We start from the raw sequence: 20,852 nt of genomic DNA on the forward strand, positions 1-20,852 counted from the left end.
ATTCTGAAAAAAAGGCGATAATGTAATATATGTGACATAATCATTAATGTGTCTTCAATAATCACTAAAAAAAAAATTAACGACGTATCCACAGTTTTTATTAAATTAATGTCTTAAAAATTCTAAGTTTGGTGAGTGTTATCTCGTACAATTGTTTCTGTACAACTATTAATTAATGAAGATGAAAAATGGATTTGATAAAATTACAGCATATTTGATTTTAATTTCATGAAAATATCACGAGTGACACGCTAATAATTTGAGTGAATACGATAACTGAACGTATACTATCGAACAACCAAACTTATTATAATTGTGTATTTTGAACTATAATACAAAGCATTTATAAGACTAAAATATTACAATTACAGCCGTTGCTGCGGCTGTTTGTCGTCAGAAGCCGCTTTTGAAGGTTTTGCTGCCGCTGATTTATTTTCCTTGTCGTCTTCTTTAGACGATTCCTTTTTTTCCACGTTCCATTCCTTCAAACCTTCCGGTAATGTTGTATCTTCTTCGAAGGAACCTGTACCTTCGACAAATTCTTCGTACGTAGATTTTTCACGGAACGGTCGAGGTCCAAGTAATTCGATCATATCATTTCTACTTAGAATTTCCTGTTTTAACAATCGCTCAGCAACCTGAAATTAAGCAAAAATATTTTGAATTTCTTACGAAATCGTTTAAAATAAATTATAAAATATTTATTACCTTAATCACGTCTTCTTTATGTTTATTCAGAAGATCTAGTGTTCGCTTATGTGCCTGCTCGATCAATTCCCGAACCTCGTTATCAATAAGCTGCGCGGTGTGTTCTGAATAAGGCTTATCAAAGACCATCTCTCCCGAGCTTGGCATTTCAAAACTAACATTTCCAATCTTCTCATTCATACCGTATTGCGTAACTTGTGCATACGCCATTTTTGTAATCTTTAAAAATAAAAAGCAACATTTCAATAATAAAAAGAAAGACACATTAAGAGATAATACAGCTTGTCAGGTAAAAGATTTGGCTTTGATTTTTGTAGAATCCCTACAATTCACACACATATATATATATATATATATATATATATATATATATATATATATATATATATATAACGTTTTCATTGATCTTGCAATTAATCATGACAATACCTTTTGTAAATCATCCTGAGCGCCTGTAGTTATACGGCCGAAGAAGATTTCTTCCGACGCTCGTCCACCGAGCATCATGCACATTCGATCGAATAATTGTTCCTTTGTATAAAGGTACAGTTCGCGTGGTAAGTACTGAGCATATCCTAATCCTTTACCACGTGGAATAATGGATACCTAAAAAAGATAATGTAAATTTTGAGCATTAAAAATTACATTGTCTGTCGTGAAACATAGATTAGACAAGATAATAACCTTCAAGAGTGGATCTGCATGCTCTAAGAACCACCCGGTTATTGCATGACCAGCCTCGTGATATGCGACCGTCTTTTTCTCTTCTGGTTGTAATACTTTTGTTTTTTTCTCCAAGCCAGCAACTACTCTCTCAATGGCTTGCTCGAAGTTTTTAAGTTCAATATTATCGTTCAAATCTCTTGCAGCAATCAAAGCTGCTTCATTACAAACATTTGCAATATCAGCTCCTAAAATTTAATAATATAATAAGTCTTATTTGATTTTTATTAAATGTAAAATATAAAATATTAAATATAAAATATACCTGTAAATCCAGGAGTCAAGGAAGCCATTTTTCTTGCTAATTCGTTTTTATCTAAATTCGTTTTCAAAGGAGTTAAATGCACTTTGAAAATAGATGCTCGTCCTTTAATATCCGGAGCAGGAACAAATATTTGCCTATCAAATCGCCCAGGTCTTAACAAGGCCTTGTCTAAAATATCTATCCTGTTTGTCGCCGCTAATACAACGACATTAGTTGTCGTGTTAAATCCTAAAAAAAATTTTTTTTATGAAAATGTTAGAAATAATTTGACAGGATGTTTGATGTTTTCGCATTTCAAATTACGACTTACCATCCATTTCTACCAAGAGCTGATTCAATGTATTTTCTTGTTCAGAATGTCCTCCGAAATTCCGACCTCCTCTCTTTCGCCCAACTGCATCGATTTCATCGATAAATAATATACATGGTGCATGCTTTCGCGCCATAGAAAACATATCGCGTACTCTTGAAGGACCAACACCTACGAACATCTCTAAGAATTCTGAACCCGATACTGTAATAAAAGGTACATTTGCTTCACCAGCTGTAGCTTTAGCTAATAAAGTTTTTCCAGTGCCAGGAGGTCCTAAAAAAAAAAGACATTTATTATGTATAGCATTTTAAATTCTAGTTTTATATATCTTAAATTATTTTTTATATAAATAAACGTTACCTGTTAACATAGCACCTTTTGGAATCTTAGCTCCAAGATCTATATACTGTTGCGGATTTTTTAAGAAATTTACGAACTCCATAATTTCGATTTTCGCTTCTTCACATCCAGCTACATCTCTAACATTGAACGATTCAAGATTTACTTATCAAATTGCATACATATATGTTAAATATATAAGTGTAAATGTAACAAGATGTATTACTTACTTAAATTGTACACCAATATCTTTCGAATTGATTAATTTTGCAGTTGATTCCATTACTTGACCGAAAAGACCGCCTCTTTTACCTTTTTTACCAGTCATTGCTTCCGCGGATCGTCGTATTAAAAAGAGGAAAAATCCTGAAATGTATTTTAACAATTAGCTATTATACACACATACGTAAAATTAATAAAAAAAAATTAACAAGTTAAATACTTACCCCACATAATAATGTGTGGTAAATACGACAAAATATTTGAACCTTCCACTTCGTTTTTGTAGACCACAGGAATATAATTCTCAGGTCCCATATTTAATTCTAATTGTGCATTTTCTAAATTTCTTTCAAAAGTATCGGTACTTCCGATATTAAACCACAATGTATCCTACAAAAAATGTAAAATCCAGAATAAAATTTAGAAGTAAACCATATAGATAATTATGAAAATTAGGAAACACTTACAGAACCATCAACAGTGTATCCAGGTAAGAGCTTTACACGCACCCATTTCTTATTTATTACTTCTAATTTTTCGACAAGGCCTTTGCTTAAGTAACTAAAAAATAAGGAGATAAATTATAGTGATAATATATTAATGTTATTGATATAAATACACGATTAAAAATAAATTTTACTTACTTATATATAAATTCTCTCCATGTAATCTCTTTTACATTCATATCTTGGGCGAACAGTAACGCGATCAAACCAGCTACTCCAAGTGCAACCAGAATCATGTATGTTTTTTCCTTATCTTCACCCTCAAATGGTTTACCATTTTTATTTCCAAACATTTTCGATATCCATTGAAAACCTGATTCTTTGGAACCAGACGACGACGACGACGACGAAGAGGAAGATGAAGATGCAGAGGGTTTTTTTGTAGCATTTTCAGCTTTTTTACTTGGTTCTTCTGCCTTTTTGGTACCATTTTTACCACCTTTGCCTTCTCCTGTAATGCAATTTTTTAAAATAAGTTTCGATACAGTTTAATACATAAAATAAAAATAAAATAAATAAAGGGAGTAAGAAGATAAACCTGGTTTGAAGAACTTTTCAAATCCCTTTGGTGGTTCTTTACAAAATAATCTCCATTTCTGCTGTACTTGCTCGATGGCAGATAACGTCGTACTATTTTTTAACAGCGACAGGTGGCGTTTTAGCTGCAAGAACACATTTTAGCTTAATCTTATCATCCTAAAAATCATTACTATTTTTTAGATTTTCATTACACGATCTCTTCGCGAAAGATGATGCAAACCATGTGTTATCTTGCAGTAGTAAGAAATATTGAAGTACAAAAACAGATGTAAGACAGATGCGTGATATACATACTTTTAAGGAAAAAAACAAAAAAAAAAAAAAAAATAAGATATACGTTTAGCAAACGAACCATAACTGCAACGAGATATGCGAACGCGCCGGTTGCAGGGGATTGCACAACGGAAGGTCTCGTGGGTTCGCAGCTCCCGGATAACGTTAGCAATCGTCGCGTAATCGCGGACACGATTAATTAACCGTCACGCCGAAACTCAGCGTTTCGGCGCGACAAAACGTTACGAAATCCTGCGCGGGATGCGGCTGTAAGGTTATAGTACCTGAAACGTGTCGAAATAACCTTTCTGAGTAGACTGTAAGATCAGCCTCTGCAGTTTGACGGCGGAGTAAAGGAGCTGGTGCGCCATGCCTATTGCGACTCTCGTATCTGTCCAGATCTGCCAGGAGAAGCTGGCCCCCCTGTTTACCTTTTCACTTTTATCTCGCCTAAATTTCGGGAGTGCGACGGCACCAGTCGCACTACCGGTCGCAGCTGAGTCAGCTGAGTAGCGCTCCTTGCGGCGGCACCGACCATTGCAACCAGAGAGCCCAACTTGGAATTGCGGCTTCCACGCGTACAGATACAGAGGCTCGTCCGTGTGAAGCCAGCGCTTCGGCTGCCGTCGGATAGAAGAAAAGCTTCACACGGACGAGCCTCTGCATCTGTACGCGTGGAACCTGCGATTCAGAGTTGGGCTCTCCGATTGCAACACTTGCAACGGATGTTTCGCGCTCGCCGTCGTTCCTCCCAATCCCACCCAGTCCCATCACCTCTGTTCTCTGTTCGTCGGATTTCTAAGCGTTGTATTTCACGAACAGGTTAACAATATATTACTCTCGATTATTAATTGCAACGTTGAGGCTCGTGTGTAATTGCGATGACGTCGAGTGGACCTTCGAAAGTAAGTAAAATAAGGTTAAGGTATCATAGGTAGATTCGAAAGCTGAGTGCTCGCTGTTATTTTGCAAAAAGAATGGTATTACGTTTACGTGTTGTGGATTATATATTTTCTTGTTACGTCGCGTCACATCACATATGATATTATATACAATTTTTATATATTATATATTACACTTGTCTTTTATTCTTTTTTTTTTCAGTCCTCGGTTACATCGTCGGTGCAGGAGTTCAGTATTCGTGTGCCAAAGTTAGTGTTCGTATGCATTACGTTTCTGCAAGCGTATGCTGCTTATACACTGAAAAGCAGATGTGGCGTTTGCTGTGGCGACGGCAGCTAGAGAACGCGACTTTAGCGTCGTGTGCGTCGAGTTTCACATGTGCCGCATGTATTATATACCGCGCCGGCCGGATTGCCGAAGACTGATTTTCCCTCCGTTCTCTCATCCCTTGCCTACCGTCTTAAGTTACGTACGCTAGCCGCTGTCGCCGCAGAAAATGTCGTATCTGCTCTTCGGTGTATTTCCATTTTTACTTACGATTGTATGATCTATGTAATTATTGTACATAATTTTTAGAAATAGCAAAAAGAAGCATAATGTAATGAGATTCAATGCCACGCTGAACGTAGATTTTTCAAAGTGGACTCAAGTGAAAATGGAACGGGAGAATAATATGAAAGAGTACAAGAATATAGAAGAGGAAATGCCGAGGTTCGGCGCCGGGTCGGAATTTGGGCGCGACGCTAGAGAGGAAGCAAGGAGAAAGAAGTACGGTATCACCAGTAGAAAGTATAAACCCGAGGATCAGCCATGGATCTTGAAGTCAGGAGGGAAAACTGGAAAAAAATTTAAAGGAATTCGGGAGGGAGGAATCAGTGAAAATGCTGCATATTATGTCTTTACGCATGCTGCCGACGGCGCCATAGAAGCCTTTCCTTTACACGAGTGGTAGGTATTTTTTATTGTTAATTATTTGCCATTAAATACTAAAAAATAAAATTTCTACATACAGGTATAACTTTCAGCCAATCCAAAGATATAAAGCGCTCAGTGCTGAAGAAGCAGAGCAGGAATTTAGTCGCAGAAACAAGGTAATGAATTATTTTTCATTAATGTTACGTAAGAGATTGAGAAATGATGAAGATGGTGGAGATGAAGAAGAATTAGAAGGTGGAAAGAGCAAGAGACCAGGTAAGAAAGAAAAAGAATTGAAAATATCAGAATTGGATGAATGGATGGATAGTGACGATGATGAATCCGATAGTGATGAGGAAGAAACTAAGAAAGAATCTGAGGATGAAGAAGATGCAAAAAAGAAAAAGAAAGACAAAGGTAATAATGTATTTTTGTCGTATAAAAATATTGAAACTATAATTATATATAATATTTATTTTTATACAATTTTAATAAAATATTTCAGCTCAACTACAGAACAAGAAAAAGAAAAAAAATGTCTCAGATAATGAGGCGTTTGAGGAAAGTGATGATGGTGATGAAGAAGGAAGGGAGTGCGATTATATTTCAGATTCCTCTGCTTCTGAACCGGAAGATCAGGTGAAATCTGTCGCAGAAGAGGATGCATTGAGAAAATTGCTCGCGTCTGATGAAGACGATGACGATGAAGAACAAACAGATAAAAAAGACAATGACGAAGATAAGGATGAAGAAGAGGAAGGAAAAGAAAAAGATGATAAAGTAACTTATCGTTATTATTCTGTATCTTTACAAACTACTTTTGTTCTGAATTTTTATACAGTATGTTCTTTTTTTCTTTTTTAATACAGGATAAAGATAAGTTTGGTAAAGAAATGGACAAGAGAAAAGACAAGAAGAAGAAAAAGAAAGCCAAGAAAAAGGATCAGAAGAAATCATTGTCGGGAAAGGATTCGTCTAGCGATTTTTCCAGCGATTCTGAGTCAGATTCAGATACAGCACAAAAAGAAAAGGATAACAAAAAGTCCAATAGCGCGCATAGTTCTCGATGTTCGACGCCAACACCTGCAGCTGGTGTTTCGGATTCTATGAAAAGAAAACAATCGGGATCTCCAGACATGTCACAAACGAAAAAATTGAAACTTGATAACTTCAATCTGGCTCAAGTAACGTCGTATATACCGGGAGCGAGGTACGTTCTTATTTTTGCGTTAGAAAAAATCTAAACTTATACTAATAATTGCAATAATATTTTACAATAATTTTAATAATAATTTTTAGTGAATCGGGAATCACGGAAGATGCGGTGAGGCGATATTTAATGCGTAAACCAATGACCACGACTGAACTGCTTCAGAAATTTAAATCCAAAAAAACTGGTCTCACATCCGAGCAGCTTGTTAACATTATGACTCAAATTCTGAAAAAAATAAATCCTACCAAACAAACTATTAAGAATAAAATGTATTTATCAATTAAAGCGCAATCCAACTAATTTAGTCGTCCATGTTAGGTATCTAATTGTTTTGTATTGTTTGCGATTATATATGTATCGTGATTAAATGCTATTTCTTGTAATAATTTTAAGGAAAATTACATATGCATTAAAATATTATGAAATTACACTATTTTTGTAGTTTAACTTCGTAATCTCGTCGGTTAAATTAATTAAGACAAATTATTGAATGGTGATGAAACGCACTAACAAGCGTTGTATCCTTAACAAGTCTATTGTTTAACAATTATGTATTTATTCTTGGTGCGCGCGTGTCGTCATTATCAGGTCGATAGCGATAAACATACGTGAAAAGAAAAACATTTTTCCGGAGTGCATTATAAACTCCTCTCAATGATACAGTTAGCATCGTGGTCAGAGGGTCACACGGTGCCGATAAGAACGTAGCTCCGAGTTTATCAACGATTTTGTAATTCTTTCTGACATTTTTATTGACCCGAGGAATACGTGCGCGTGTGTGTAATGTAGTGTAGATGTAGTAATACATTGCCCGTTAAAATACTTAACAACTGTTTGAATAACACAAACAAGATTCGCATTATTTCAGTCGTTGCCATCGTCGCGAATCGGTTTCAACTGGTGAATTTCTTTTGGAATCTCTTCCCGGGAATAACGACCTTTACACCGCCGCTAAATCAGCATCGGACAAGGTGTGATGTTCGGATTGATCAAGACTGGACGTGACTCACGTCATCTACTGACGATTGCGACTGATGCTGTCTCCCATAACGCCAGATGTATAAATGTAAGCTTTCAGATACTTTAAAAATAAATGTTTTACGTGGCATAATTTTGATATGACGATTTATTTAATCAGTTGCGCCGACGCCGAATATTATCGGCTCTCGTGAAATGCACGGGTATTAACAAACGTTAGAGAGAAAAATTTCATAAAAATTCGTTTAAATTAAAAATTGAATCTGTTTTTTAATAAAAAAAAATTTTTTTTAGAACCTTAAGGGTAAAGTGATAGCTATACGGCGAGAAGATCAGTCAGTATGGGAAAGAAGAGCACCGTTAGCCCCGGCAAACGTTCGCCGTCTCGTCAGATCAGGCGCAAAAGTAATTGTGCAGCCCAGCAACCGAAGGGCGTATCCTGCCCAAGCTTACCAGGCGGCGGGCGCCTTGTTGCAGGAAGATATCAGCTCAGCTTCCGTAATCTTCGGTGTCAAGCAGGTACCCGTGGATCAACTGATACCCAATAAGACGTACTGTCTTTTCTCACACACCATCAAAGCCCAGGAAACTAATATGGCTCTACTGGACGCGATTCTTGAGAAAAATATACGTCTCCTAGATTATGAGAAGCTCACGGACGCAGATGGACAGAGAGTAGTGGCTTTTGGAAAATATGCTGGAGTCGCTGGTATGGTGAACATACTTCACGGTTTGGGCTTGAGACTGCTAGCCTTGGGACATCATACTCCGTTCATGGTACGTTTATGCAGCTCAATTAATTCTTGAATTACCATTAAACTGAATTAAATGTTAATTCAGACTTCTGTTAGATTTATTCAGTTATTATTAATTTATTGATTATTATGAATGTCACACGGATAAATATAATTTCGTTATCTTCGTAAAGCTCCATAAAAGTTCAGAAAAATATCACCTCGCGGCTTTAAGTGAGTATTAAGAATTATTATCTAATTGATAAAATTTTGTTTATTCTATTTCTGCGATTTTTCCGCCGGTAGTGGAAAAATTAGGTAGATACATGCGATAAGCAGTTATCAACGAAACTAGCACAAGTGATCGTTATCATACTTTAAAAGAATTTATTTTTGAAACTCTTTATGCATAGCGTAATTAAAAAAAAAAAATTTTTTTTTAAAGAAATATATTTTTTATTCTTTCTTTTTTTTTACTTTGAGAAATTTATTGTGATTTATTGTAAGTATTCAATGTTAGACCGATTAATCAATAACTGTTTGATTAGCACATTGGACCGGCGCATAATTATAGGGACTCAGCGATGGCACGTCAAGCGATTCGCGGTGCAGGATATGAGATCGCACTGGGCGCTATGCCGAAGTCGATCGGCCCATTGACTTTCGTCTTCACGGGGAGCGGTAACGTTAGCCAGGGTGGCCAGGAAGTCTTCCAGGAGCTGCCTCACGAATACGTGCCGCCCGAAATGTTGCGTAAAGTCGCCGAGCACGGTGGTATGCTATTTTACGTAATATCTTTCTTAGTCTTTGTATCACATGCTGTACAATTACGATCTGAACAGTTTTGCAATGAGAAGGTATTAGTATCTCCGTCATTCTCGCGTCATTGCATATTTCAATTTTTTTCCTTTTTTTTTTTTTCTTTCTCTCCGATAAATCTCTTTGCACAAGACGCGTGGAAAACATCGCGCGTTGTTTAAAGTAAATAAAAATATTCGTCACAGCGGTGCATCTCTTATCAGTGCCCGATATCTGTATCTTGTTTAAATCGTTTCAGATACGACGAAGATATATGGCTGCGAGGTACGGCGCCGACATCACCTGGAGAGAAAGGAGGGTGGCGGTTTCGATCCTGAAGAGTACGATCAGCATCCGGAACGGTACATCTCCACTTTTAGCAAAAAAATAGCGCCGTACGCCTCGGTTATTATCAACGGCATATACTGGGCCGTGGATTCACCTAAGCTGTTGACGATACCGGATGCGAAGTATCTCCTTAGGCCAGCCAACACACCATGGCTACCGATAAGCGTCGGCGCGCCGGCTTTGCCGCATCGGATGCTCGGTATCTGCGATATATCCGCGGATCCGGGCGGCAGTATCGAGTACGTGTACTTACGTTTCTTAAAGATAATTAATGTGATAATAATTTGATTACTGTTATAAAATTATTAATTTTTTTTTACGTAAGGTTCATGAACGAATGTACGACAATTGATACACCGTTCTGTCTGTACGATGCCGACCGTAACAAAGACACGAAGTCTTTCAAAGGCCCGGGAGTGCTGGTTTGCTCGATCGACAATATGCCTACGCAACTGCCGAAGGAAGCGACAGATTTTTTCGGTAATCTCTTGTATCCATACGCTTTAGATATAATACAGTCGGATGCGAAAAAGCCGCTAGAAGAACATAGCTTTAGTCCCGCCGTGCACGGTGCCATTATCGCGTCTAACGGGCAGCTGACGCCTAATTTCGAGTATATTCAAGAACTCAGGCAGCTAAATCAACGCAGCAAACATAAAGCCGATAACGGAGAACAGCAGAGCAAATCGGTGAATATTCTTTTTCTTATTTATTGCTATAATATTCTAACGATAACATTTACGGAATTACAGTATCACAATTTCATTTATATTAATATATTAACAGGTGGTCGTCCTCGGTGCAGGATACGTTTCTGCACCTTTAGTTGAGTATTTGCATAGGGATAAGAATGTAAGATTAGTGGTGGCGTCTCAATTGAAGGATGAGGCTGACGCGTTGGCAAATCGATTCCCAGGAGTAGAGCCAGTCTTCTTGAACGTTTTGGATCGCCCCGATACATTACTTGACGTGATAAAATCGGCAAACGTAGTCGTCTCTCTTCTGCCATATTCGCTGCACCACGTCATCGCCAAAGCTTGTATAGAAACCAAAAATCATCTGGTAACAGCGAGTTATATGAACGATGACGTAAAAGCATTGCACGAAGAGTAAGTATCAATGGAGTTTATTAATTTAAAATATAAATCTGTATTTCAGCTTATTTTTAATATACTAAAAATATATTTTAATAGGTACAGATAATCTAGCGTCACAATGCAATATTAAATTTTTTTTTTTTTTTGTAATGTTAACTAAAACAAAATCTTTTTTTTTAATAGAGCTCAAGAGGCTGGCATTACTGTATTGAATGAAGTTGGATTGGATCCGGGTATCGATCACCTTTTGGCGATGGAATGTTTCGACGATGTGAGACAAGCGGGAGGTAAAATAGAATCTTTCATCTCGTGGTGCGGTGGTTTGCCGGCGCCAGAGTGTTCCTCCAATCCTTTAAGATATAAATTTAGTTGGTCCCCGCGAGGCGTACTACTAAACACCCTGGCACCAGCGAAATATCTTCACGAAGGTCAGGTAAGCCGTTAAAATAATTTCCGTATCTGTTTCTAAATGAAGCAATCCTTTCTTTATTACAATACGATTTATTTTAAAATAAAATTTACCTCTATTATTTTTTCTTTCTTTGTAGGAAGTAGAAATTTCGGGAGGTGGAGATTTGATGTCCACCGTGCAAGACTTGGATTTTCTTCCGGGTTTTGCTTTGGAAGGTTTCCCTAATCGAGATAGTACGATGTATAGGGATTACTACGGCTTACAAAATGCAAGTACCGTGCTACGTGGAACACTTAGATTCAAAGGATTTTCAGATACCATACTGGGTCTGCAATTACTCGGGCTAATCGATCCGAATCCGCATCCGAGTTTACATCCAAACGGGCCAGATATCACCTGGGTATGTATTTTTAGTTTCTCACAGATATATATATATATATATATATATATATATATATATATATATATATATAAAAAATAGTTAGATAAGTTTGATTATTTAAATTCCAGCGAGTATTGGTGTGCAACTTACTTGGTTTGGCAAATGATAATATTTTTTACGAGAACCTGAAACAGAAGTTGGCGGAAAGAGTGAACTCGTGGGAGCGTGTAAAGGCCATCGAAGATTTGGGCCTTCTGGAAGAAGATCTGGTCTTGAAATTAAATACTCCCCTCGATACGCTTACTCATTATTTGTCGAAGAAACTTTATTACGAGAAAAATGAGCGTGATCTAATAATATTGAGACACGACGTGGGTATACTTTGGCCAGATAATAGGAGGGAATCCAGAGGGATTAACTTGGTTCTTTATGGAGACGCCTCCGGACAGTCTGCTATGGCACGTACCGTCGGTTATCCCACGGCTATCGCTGTTAAGATGATTCTTGATGGTTAGTAGAATAAGAATTGTATATTATTCATTTAATTCTTAACTAATTAACAAATATATTATGAATTATAATATATTTTAATTATTAACTCAATTACGAGAGTATATTCTAATATTTTTACAATCTGATTTTATTTAGGTGAAATTCAACAACGTGGAATGGTGCTGCCTTTCACACCAGATATATATCGACCTATTCTTAATCGATTGAGAGCTGAAGGCGTACAATCTTTTGAGACTTCTAAATGGTTATGACTGATTCATCAAACTGCTGCATAAGTAAATTTTTTTTATGCTACATATACATAGCTCTTATTAGAAATATGAATCATTTAAACAGATAATGCGCTTAAAATAAAAATATAAATTGTAAAATAAAGAAAAAAGACTTAAATCATCTCGCGTTAATAACCTTGCAACTAGAAACCCACTAAAACACGATTTTTAATTTGATATATTTAACATTTATTGATATTGCCACCCCAGTGGAAAATCGCTAACAATACAATGATATTTCGCTTATTGCAATCTCTTTTGTCTCAATAAGTCTAATTGCCTTAAGATATAATTAGAATGATAACACAGGAACACCACTCTCGTCTCTACTCGTTACAATTTGATTGAAAACGAATCGATTTTACGCGCTAGGAAAAACTATCGAAAATACCAGTAAAGTAATTACCTCGCTGTTATAATTTCGTGAGCATGCCACACGACCAATTAATTTGCGTAAAGTCGGTAATGCTTACAAAGAATTAATGAAATCTAATAACAATGATTTATACTATAAATAAAAGTAATGCTGTATTTGATGGTGAAAATATTCCTCTAATTTTAGTACAACTCATTTTATCATTTAAAAGCAACGGCTACTTTGGTATTTATAATTCTGGATTTTGTGCGTGATGTAATTTGATGTTCGCTCTTCATTTCTAAAACTAATGTTGAAACTAAGACTGCAATGTTTGAATAATTTTTTTTTCCCTATTTTTTTACGTCATACTATAAAATCTTACTATCACAATAGAGGGTAGAATAATTTCTAATAATCTCTAATCGGCATTTGCGTGAGTTTAGGATAATTTTCAGGAAATTTTTATGAGGACTTTCGAAAAATCAAGAGGACATATATTCCTTTTGCAAGAAATATTTGATTATTAAGAAGAAACATCCAATAAAATGTTTTTCGAACGTCCTCGTACACCGAGAGGCAGATACGACTTTCGCCGCGGCGACGGCGGACACTATAGTATAGTATAATATACCGTCGCCGCGGTAAATGCCATCTGTTTCCCAGTGTACATAAAAAAAATTGTTGATAGGAGATAATTTGATAATCTATGCACATGCTGCTTAAAAAGTGGAACTTGCTTTAAATAGAAATAATATGCGCGCAAAGAGATTTCGACGATTCGTTAAAATGTTCCAAAAAAGCAACCCTTATCCTTAATTCTATAATCTTTAACTAGAAATTACCTATCGATGTCATTAATTAGAAACTACATATGATGATTTACAGATTGGCAGTATGAGATATAATTAATGCATTTTGCATAATCACTGTAGTAATGTATTCCGTATTATCACTATAAAGAGTAACAGATCCGAGCCTGAGGAAGGATCTTGCTAATCGATTCGTAACTCTAACTGTGATTTCACTATAAAAAAGTGCTTCCAAGCTCAACAATTGTATCGTTTCTAATGTAACCACTGATATTACATAACAATTAACTATTTTAATAAACTGTGACATTCTTTTCACGAGCAATATTAGTATTTCAGACGCCGCTGATATTTCAAGCTTCAACGCATTTCTACGCTCGAATAGTTTGCGAAAACTTCGCTTTACTCTGTTTTCTCATATCAATACAAATTATTAATAGATACTAAAAAATGTCGGAGATAACTTAGTCAAACGAGTTTACATTTAAATGTAATTCTTAATTCTCATAATGTTCCTTGTTCTTTCCTAAGCCAATTCACTAAATTTTTACACTACGTAAATAAATAAGTAACGCAAAGATTTGTAATTACAATTATACAATTACATTGCAATGCATATTCATAATTTATCCACCGCATATTTATTTCATATGCATATCTTTAATTAGAAGTCGCACGTGATGATCTGTGCAAATAGATTCGAGCGTTGAAATAACTCGCTCAAATATCTACAGCCTCCGCCCGATAGATCGTGTTTGCGACTATTTTATGCGCAATTTATGTGACTATCACTTTTACAACGCCGTTAAGCGCACGTAATGGGATGGAGACTATCTCCGCGCTAGCTAAGACTGTCCCTCGTTCAGTGATCGAAATAGGAGAGATAAAAAAAGTGACTAGTTTTTAATAAGAGTACCTCGACAATATTTAAATTTAAAGCCGCGCATTTTTTTTTTTTTTACAATATTATACGGTAAATCTAAACTTTAATAAATTGACTAAGTTGTCGCTCAGCTAGACTACCTGTTCCACTCCTTTTGCATATCTCTATTTTTTTTCATGGCTTTTGGAATTATAATTCGGCTTGTTACACATTCCTTTTCCAAATCGATTCCAAACGTACCCTTAAAAGTAAAAATCAGCGCCGCGTAGTATATTAATTAAAAGTGTTCTTGTTAAATACATTTGTTAAAATGCACGTAATCGAGCCAGCAATATGACATAGAAGTCAACTTAAAAATCATAAAATAATTTTATAAGTTATAAGTATGAAATTTCATTGCTCATTAATAATCTTATTAAACATATTCAGGTTCGATTCTTGCCTTCCAATGCTTAATACAATAAAATTTTACTTTTCTAGGAACATTTCACAATTTTGAGAATTTGTCGTGCAGTATAAATCAGAAACAAATGTATTTTAATTCTGTAAAGTTTCTGTTTTTCAGTTTATGAGCTATAGGCATATTGTTTAAAAAGAACTATTAAATATCAACGCGTGAATTACATTAAAAATCAAAAACACACATTTGTATTTATGAATATTTCTAGATATTAGCGCAGTTATCTTTATTTTTATATTTTTTAAGTATTTTCTTAGGAATTCTTATGTTTTCTTTCTTGTTAATACCGGATTAGTAATCAGCAAAAATTGCCGATCGTTATATGAAATTTGCATAGAGAAACGTTTTCACAAAGATACATGCCTCGCAAAAAGTAACAAAAATTTATAAAAAATATACGGCATCCCGTGTTTGTACATTTATGGGCATAGGTATAGTCTTTTATTGCGATAAGTACAAAAGCAAAAAGGGCTGCCCAGTATCCCAATGCATTGCAATTGAATTAATTTCGAAAAAGTATGAGAAATAGTGTGGCAAGTATAGCAAAAGTCTGCTAGAAAAGTTCGGCTCGATATTCCAAAACGCGCGCCCATGGCTCTCGATTTACGTTAACATTTACGGCGCACATTGAACAGTGATCAACGTGCTGGCAGAGATTTAACATGTAGGTATTTCCCAAAAAATCGTATTTGATTATACTTATCTTTGTGATGAACGCTACAATGTGTATAAATATACAACAACGAGAGACCATAGGAAGATGTTACAATAAATGTGTTACTATCTTCGCGTGATCAATGCGATCTTACCCGGTTAAACTTGCATTTATGTTTCGAAATCGCAAGATAACATTCTGCAAAGATACGACAGGCTTATATATTCTAAAAAATGGAATTCCTCCTTCGAGCTATCTCGGCGTGAAAATTGCAGCAGTTTTTTTTAACGCGTCTATTAAAACTATTAGAGTTCTTTTATTTTAATTACACTGTTTAACCGTATAAAGAGGCTATTAATTTACGGAGTGTTCGGCGTATAAATAATTTATCTCATTGTGCCATTATAAAAGAAAGTATAAAAAATGATTAAGAAAAAAGAAAAAAAAAAGATAAACTACATTCATCACCTTTCGTGAAGTCATTTCAATCGTATTTTATAAATGTTTCACATTTTTCATTTAAAGAAGAGATTTAATAGCGCTCGAAATACTTGTACGATCTAACAATTTGAATAACACAAATTTCAAGATCAAGTCTTAAATCGGATCCATGAGCTAATCGAACAACCAAATCTGCTCAATCAAATCAATTAACTTCCAATTCGTTAACTTTGAATCCAGATTTAAAGCTCGAACATTTTAATTCGATCACTTTGACTTGTCCGAACGCATTTTCAAGGTTCCTTTATGTACATACGCACGAAATCCTTATAATCTAACTCAAGTAAGTTGCCCTGCCTGATGGCGATGGAAGCAGTGATTTCGCCGTTATTAAGTCGTTGATTAGTCGTTATAGAAACACACGCTAGGGCGTATCCTAGCAACACGCATGTTCCATTCTATAGTATATAACTTCCGATTCTCTTGGAAACCAATGTGTCCCATCCAAAGGCGACAGTACTTTCTTATCCGGGAAGAAAACCGCATGCTGATAGTCTTCACGTGTGATCCCGCGACGACCGATCGACGACGACGATTCTAGATTTGGCTTGATGCGGATCGCCAACGGTGATAGACGATACTTCAAAGGGGTACGTGTGGATCGCGATCGCGTTACGTAACGTATACAGAGATTCGTATAGAGCGTATCGACGAGACGTCTATTTTTTTTTTTTTTTTTTTTTTTTTGAGAATGACTGAATTATCCCGAAGTCCGACGACTGCGCACTTAATTGCAAATTTATCCTAAATTACAATTATGTGGGTATACATACATACATATTTATATATATGTATATATGTACATATACTATATCGTGCTATATTATTATTCTCGTTTATATTTAAGTAACAGCTAACTACGGTAGCTTTGGTGTTTCATTGTAATCGATTTTGATAATCCATAATCGCCGCTCAGGCTTTCGCTTGGCTAGTCTGACGTATACCTCCAACGCTCGCACGCCTACGACTCATAATAACGGATACATTAGAAAATCGATGCTTCACGCACGCATACCTACATATTACACACTAACGCTTACAAGGAGTCGGCAGACGATCAATATCTCTTGTCAGCGCTTCAATATCGGTGATACGATTGAACGGCAGATATTGCAAAATTATCGTTAGGGAAAGGGTGTCAGGGAAACACGGATTGATAAGATTGAATGTACTTTTTCGATAAATATCAGCGCCTATGTCGTGCCGCAAATCGACGCGAAAAAAAAAGTTATTCGTAAGTCGAGTAGATTGCTAAATTTTTGCTAATAAGCAGGGAGCATCGGTCACTTTATCGAATAATTGGCTGTACCGGTGTTAGCAGAAATAATGTTTGCGCGGCTCGTTAGAATCGATTAAGTCTAGAAAAGGGCGTACAACGAAGTTTCCGATCTATGAATACTCTTTAAATCTAAATAACATAATTTGCCGAATGTAAAATCAAAGAAAAGAATAGAATGTAGATTACAGGATAAGAAAAATTAATTTCTCAGCGCGGGAGATAATTTTTTTATGATCTAACAACGCGAAGCATCCCCAGCAAACATAGTAATGTAACAGTTACATCGCCGTAATGCGATATAGAATCCGCGATACCAAGTTCTTCGATTACGGGATCTTCTCGCGGCGAGTCGCACGAAGGAAGTAGCTTGTGTCTTTTTCGTGCCTTCGATCGGCATCTTTTCATCTTCGAGAGCGCCTCTCTTCCTCCGATGCTCGTTCTTCGCATCTAAACGCGAGAGATTGTAAATGTAAGATACTTATCTCGCGTATTCGACCTTAGATCTAATATTTTCTCACTTGACTGTTGCTAAAGAACGGCGCCAATTGTCGGTTACGCGATTGCCAAAATATCCGACAATGTTCGTCTGCGAGATGCTGTCTTTTTGATAATAAGCGACGGTCTTCGCGTGTTCCGTGGGCTGTTTCTGAAGCGGTTGTATCTGCGCTCAATTCCATTCCACTAGTCGGCGAGAATAAGAACAACACCTTGCACTGTGTCCTCGTGCTGCTTGTGCAACGCTTTGCAGAACAAAGGGACAACAAGGTTCCGGAGAATCCGCTCTTCGGTTTCACTGATTTAGACCTCGATTGCTATTCTACGTCGCTAGAAGCCATGTTATCGCGTTGCCCTAGAAAAGGTAGATTAAGATTTTAAATCACAAGAGATTAAATCGCGAAAGTAGGATTAAAAATAGTAAGGAAATAATATACTTTTTTTTTTTCTCTTTCGAAAATCCGCGTGTAATATCCGTTCAAATATATTTTCAACACTTGATTCGACGCCAGAGCCTGGCAAAATACCATCGGGAAAGATTCGGCAAAGATTTCGCCCTCTCGAATGTTCATTCGGAGAAAATCGTCTTCGAATTCCTCGAGTCGTTGGACCGCCGCGTTCCACATCTACCACCCAGTCGCCTCGATATTCTCGAGTTTTATAACAACTACATTCGATAAGGGCTTCTCTCTCTCTCTCTCGCGCTTGAGGAGCGCACGAGCAGGCGTCGGGAAATTCTCAACCTTCGGTGAGTTTACCTTCAACAAAAGAGCGGCGCCTCCGGTTGGTTCCACCAGTGGGCGGCCAGGAGTAGATACAGCTCCTGATCCTGGACGGTGTAACCGGGTGGCGGTTGTGAGGGCAAAGGAGGCGGGATAGGCGGCAGCAGGGAATAGGACGGCGGCGGCGGCGACGGGGACAGGGACTGCGAGAACGTTGTCGTCGAGAGCGGCGTCGGCGGGGTCGCGATGACCGCTCCTGAGGGCTCGTCCTTAGCCGGAGATCAAAGCGCGCAGTCGAACATCGCCAGCGATCGTGTAATCACATCGTCCTGCAAATTTCAACATTAATTGAGGCCACCATCGTCCGTTTTCATTTCCTTTTCTCGCGTCATCTCTCCCGAAGTTTAGTCGTTTTTCTTTCTATCTTTTTTGAGAAAGGGGTTTTATCATGACGTTTGTGAGATGCATACCTTGCCCAGAATAATGTTCTACTATAGCAAAAGTGCTGAATAAACTACAAACAAGCTCGCGCAAGCTCCGCAAGCATCGATTAATCTCCGGTGTCCTTATTTTTGTTTCTTGCGTTTCTTGCCTCGCGAAATCGCCGCAAATATTTAGCAAAATCTTTTCTGGCGATATCAAGCACTTCGGCGAGAGGACCCAATTGTATATTTATAAAATGTATAAAGCGTAATATAGATATAATATAAAGATATTACGACGTTAAAGACCGTTTTGAACGCATGCCAAATTAATCCTCCAGACTGCGGAGTGGATAATAAAATCGTATTTTCCGGCCAAACGTAAAAGGATATTATTACTTTAATAGAAATATATAATCCGACAGTTAATTATCTAGGTATGTGTAACGTGGAAAATTATGAGCTTAATTCAAGAAGAGAGAACCGCTCCAAGTCTGGCTGAACTACGAGTTGGAACTGTAGCTGAAAGAACACCCGGCAGATCTGGGACATACATTTCGTATATACGTATATATGTACGTCTGGAGGAACTTGGCATTCATTTAAGGGAGCGTATACAGAGTGTCCCAAGTTCACTATACCTTCTCCCCAAAAGTCGTGCCTTCGATCGACTTCGGGCCGTTATCAAAACCGTCGATCCGTCAATGCGAGGGTGCGACGCGGGGAAAAACCTCCAAGAAAAGTCACCCCACATTGCACGCCGGTCGCGAGGAATTCGCGGAGACAAAAGGATTGCGACAGCGCGAACCGCCCTGTACACCTTTCCCGTCTAGTTGGAGAGTAGTAGTTGTTTCACGGCCAGACGTACCTTCAAACAACTCTCGATAAACTCCTCGATCGTGATAACGCCGTCCTGGTTGAGATCGAGTTTCTTGAAGACCCTGTCCAGCTGTTCCCTCGCCTTCCTCTCCTCCTCGGCGTGATGCCGCCTGCCCATGAGCTCGTGGACCGCCGTGACGACTTCGCCGAGCTCGCTCCTGGTGATGCACCCGTCGCCGTTTATGTCGTACAGCTTGAAGGTCCATCTGAGCTTCTCATAAATGCTGCCCCGCAGCAGGGTCGACAGCGTCACGAGGAGGTCCTGCAAACGCCGTAACGGTCTGTCGTGTGCGGCTTTAATACGAAGCGCGATGGCAACGCGCTTCCCTTCCCTGGCTCGCACGGCGAAATCTCATCGAGATTGTCCACTTCGTGAACTTCCCAGGGAATTGAAATAAAAATTTCCCGGCGGATAACGAGAAACAGCTCGGACGTGGAAGCGGGACGTGGAAACGAGGACGAGAGACGGAAAATCATAAGGGAAGATAACTGATTTTCTGAAACGAGTGCCCGCCGACGTTTTTCATCGCGAAATCGAAGACTGAAATAAACACTTCGGATAATTCAATTTATTAAGAAATAATACATAAAATTTTATTGATGCGACTGCAAAATTTGTCACGCGTATTACCAAAAAAAAAAAAAAAAAAGTTTATGATTATGCGGAAAAAAAAAACAATGCTATCTGTAAGATTAGCGGGAGAAACTGGCCGAATAAAATTGCATCAATGTATCCCAATGGAGTCAAATATAGCCGAGTTCATGTTCCACGTGAGCGGCTCAAACATTGAATTGGATCGGTAAAAGCTTTAATCCCGCGTGCCGATACCCTTCGCGGGTTTGCAATAAATTCTCGCGTGTGCAACACTCCCGCGGAATGACGGATGCTGTCCCGCGGGAGCATCCCGAGCGTATTTGCCCTCGATATCCGACGC

At 37.7% G+C, this 20,852-nt stretch overlaps 4 protein-coding genes across 7 annotated transcripts in view; 2 read left to right on the plus strand and 2 right to left on the minus strand.

Moving 5' to 3' along the window:
* Positions 1-76: 76 nt before the first annotated feature.
* Positions 77-4,385, minus strand: Afg3l2 (AFG3 like matrix AAA peptidase subunit 2). The gene is made up of 13 exons (XM_070665433.1): positions 4,174-4,385; positions 3,615-3,738; positions 3,215-3,527; positions 3,038-3,131; positions 2,795-2,960; positions 2,579-2,714; positions 2,370-2,488; positions 2,007-2,282; positions 1,697-1,924; positions 1,393-1,619; positions 1,138-1,314; positions 709-927; positions 77-638 (listed from the first exon to the last, which is right to left on the minus strand). Exons 1-13 carry the CDS (start codon positions 4,258-4,260, stop codon positions 366-368), a joined length of 2,439 nt encoding a protein of 812 aa, XP_070521534.1. The 5' UTR covers positions 4,261-4,385; the 3' UTR covers positions 77-365.
* Positions 4,386-4,578: 193 nt separating this feature from the next.
* Positions 4,579-7,353, plus strand: Tfiifalpha (transcription factor IIFalpha). Of its 2 annotated transcripts, none has more exons than XM_070665436.1 (7): positions 4,579-4,794; positions 4,994-5,046; positions 5,369-5,740; positions 5,805-6,124; positions 6,213-6,487; positions 6,577-6,917; positions 7,007-7,353. In XM_070665436.1, the coding sequence occupies exons 1-7, from the start codon at positions 4,771-4,773 to the stop codon at positions 7,218-7,220; spliced, it is 1,599 nt and encodes a 532-aa protein (XP_070521537.1). In that variant the 5' UTR covers positions 4,579-4,770; the 3' UTR covers positions 7,221-7,353. The 2 variants fall into 2 exon arrangements, with proteins under 2 accessions (XP_070521537.1, XP_070521538.1); XM_070665437.1 differs by having other exon boundaries at positions 4,580-4,794; positions 4,994-5,040.
* Positions 7,354-7,404: 51 nt separating this feature from the next.
* Lkrsdh (lysine ketoglutarate reductase/saccharopine dehydrogenase) lies at positions 7,405-13,922 on the plus strand. 2 transcript variants are annotated; one of them, XM_070665432.1, is made up of 11 exons: positions 7,405-7,986; positions 8,193-8,675; positions 9,181-9,406; positions 9,690-10,017; positions 10,104-10,467; positions 10,565-10,887; positions 11,059-11,308; positions 11,424-11,687; positions 11,798-12,179; positions 12,318-12,457; positions 13,698-13,922. In XM_070665432.1, the coding sequence occupies exons 1-10, from the start codon at positions 7,897-7,899 to the stop codon at positions 12,431-12,433; spliced, it is 2,826 nt and encodes a 941-aa protein (XP_070521533.1). In that variant the 5' UTR covers positions 7,405-7,896; the 3' UTR covers positions 12,434-12,457; positions 13,698-13,922. The 2 variants fall into 2 exon arrangements, with proteins under 2 accessions (XP_070521533.1, XP_070521532.1); XM_070665431.1 differs by lacking the exon at positions 13,698-13,922 and having other exon boundaries at positions 12,318-12,575.
* Positions 13,923-14,022: 100 nt separating this feature from the next.
* Positions 14,023-20,852, minus strand: part of LOC139107660 (A-type potassium channel modulatory protein KCNIP1) — a 35,612-nt gene continuing 28,782 nt past the window's right edge. The window contains exons 5-8 of one of the 2 annotated variants that reach the window (XM_070665439.1): positions 19,907-20,179; positions 18,653-18,945; positions 17,918-18,249; positions 14,023-17,846 (exon numbers count right to left, since the gene is read on the minus strand). In XM_070665439.1, coding sequence (XP_070521540.1) covers positions 18,898-18,945; positions 19,907-20,179 — 321 coding nt within the window. In that variant the 3' untranslated portion in view covers positions 14,023-17,846; positions 17,918-18,249; positions 18,653-18,897. Of the gene's footprint in view, positions 18,250-18,652; positions 18,946-19,906; positions 20,180-20,852 lie in introns of both variants that reach the window. The other variant, XM_070665438.1, reaches the window with a different exon arrangement.

Source organism: Cardiocondyla obscurior, linkage group LG13, assembly GCF_019399895.1.
Source record: "Cardiocondyla obscurior isolate alpha-2009 linkage group LG13, Cobs3.1, whole genome shotgun sequence".
Taxonomy (NCBI): Eukaryota; Metazoa; Arthropoda; class Insecta; order Hymenoptera; family Formicidae; genus Cardiocondyla; species Cardiocondyla obscurior.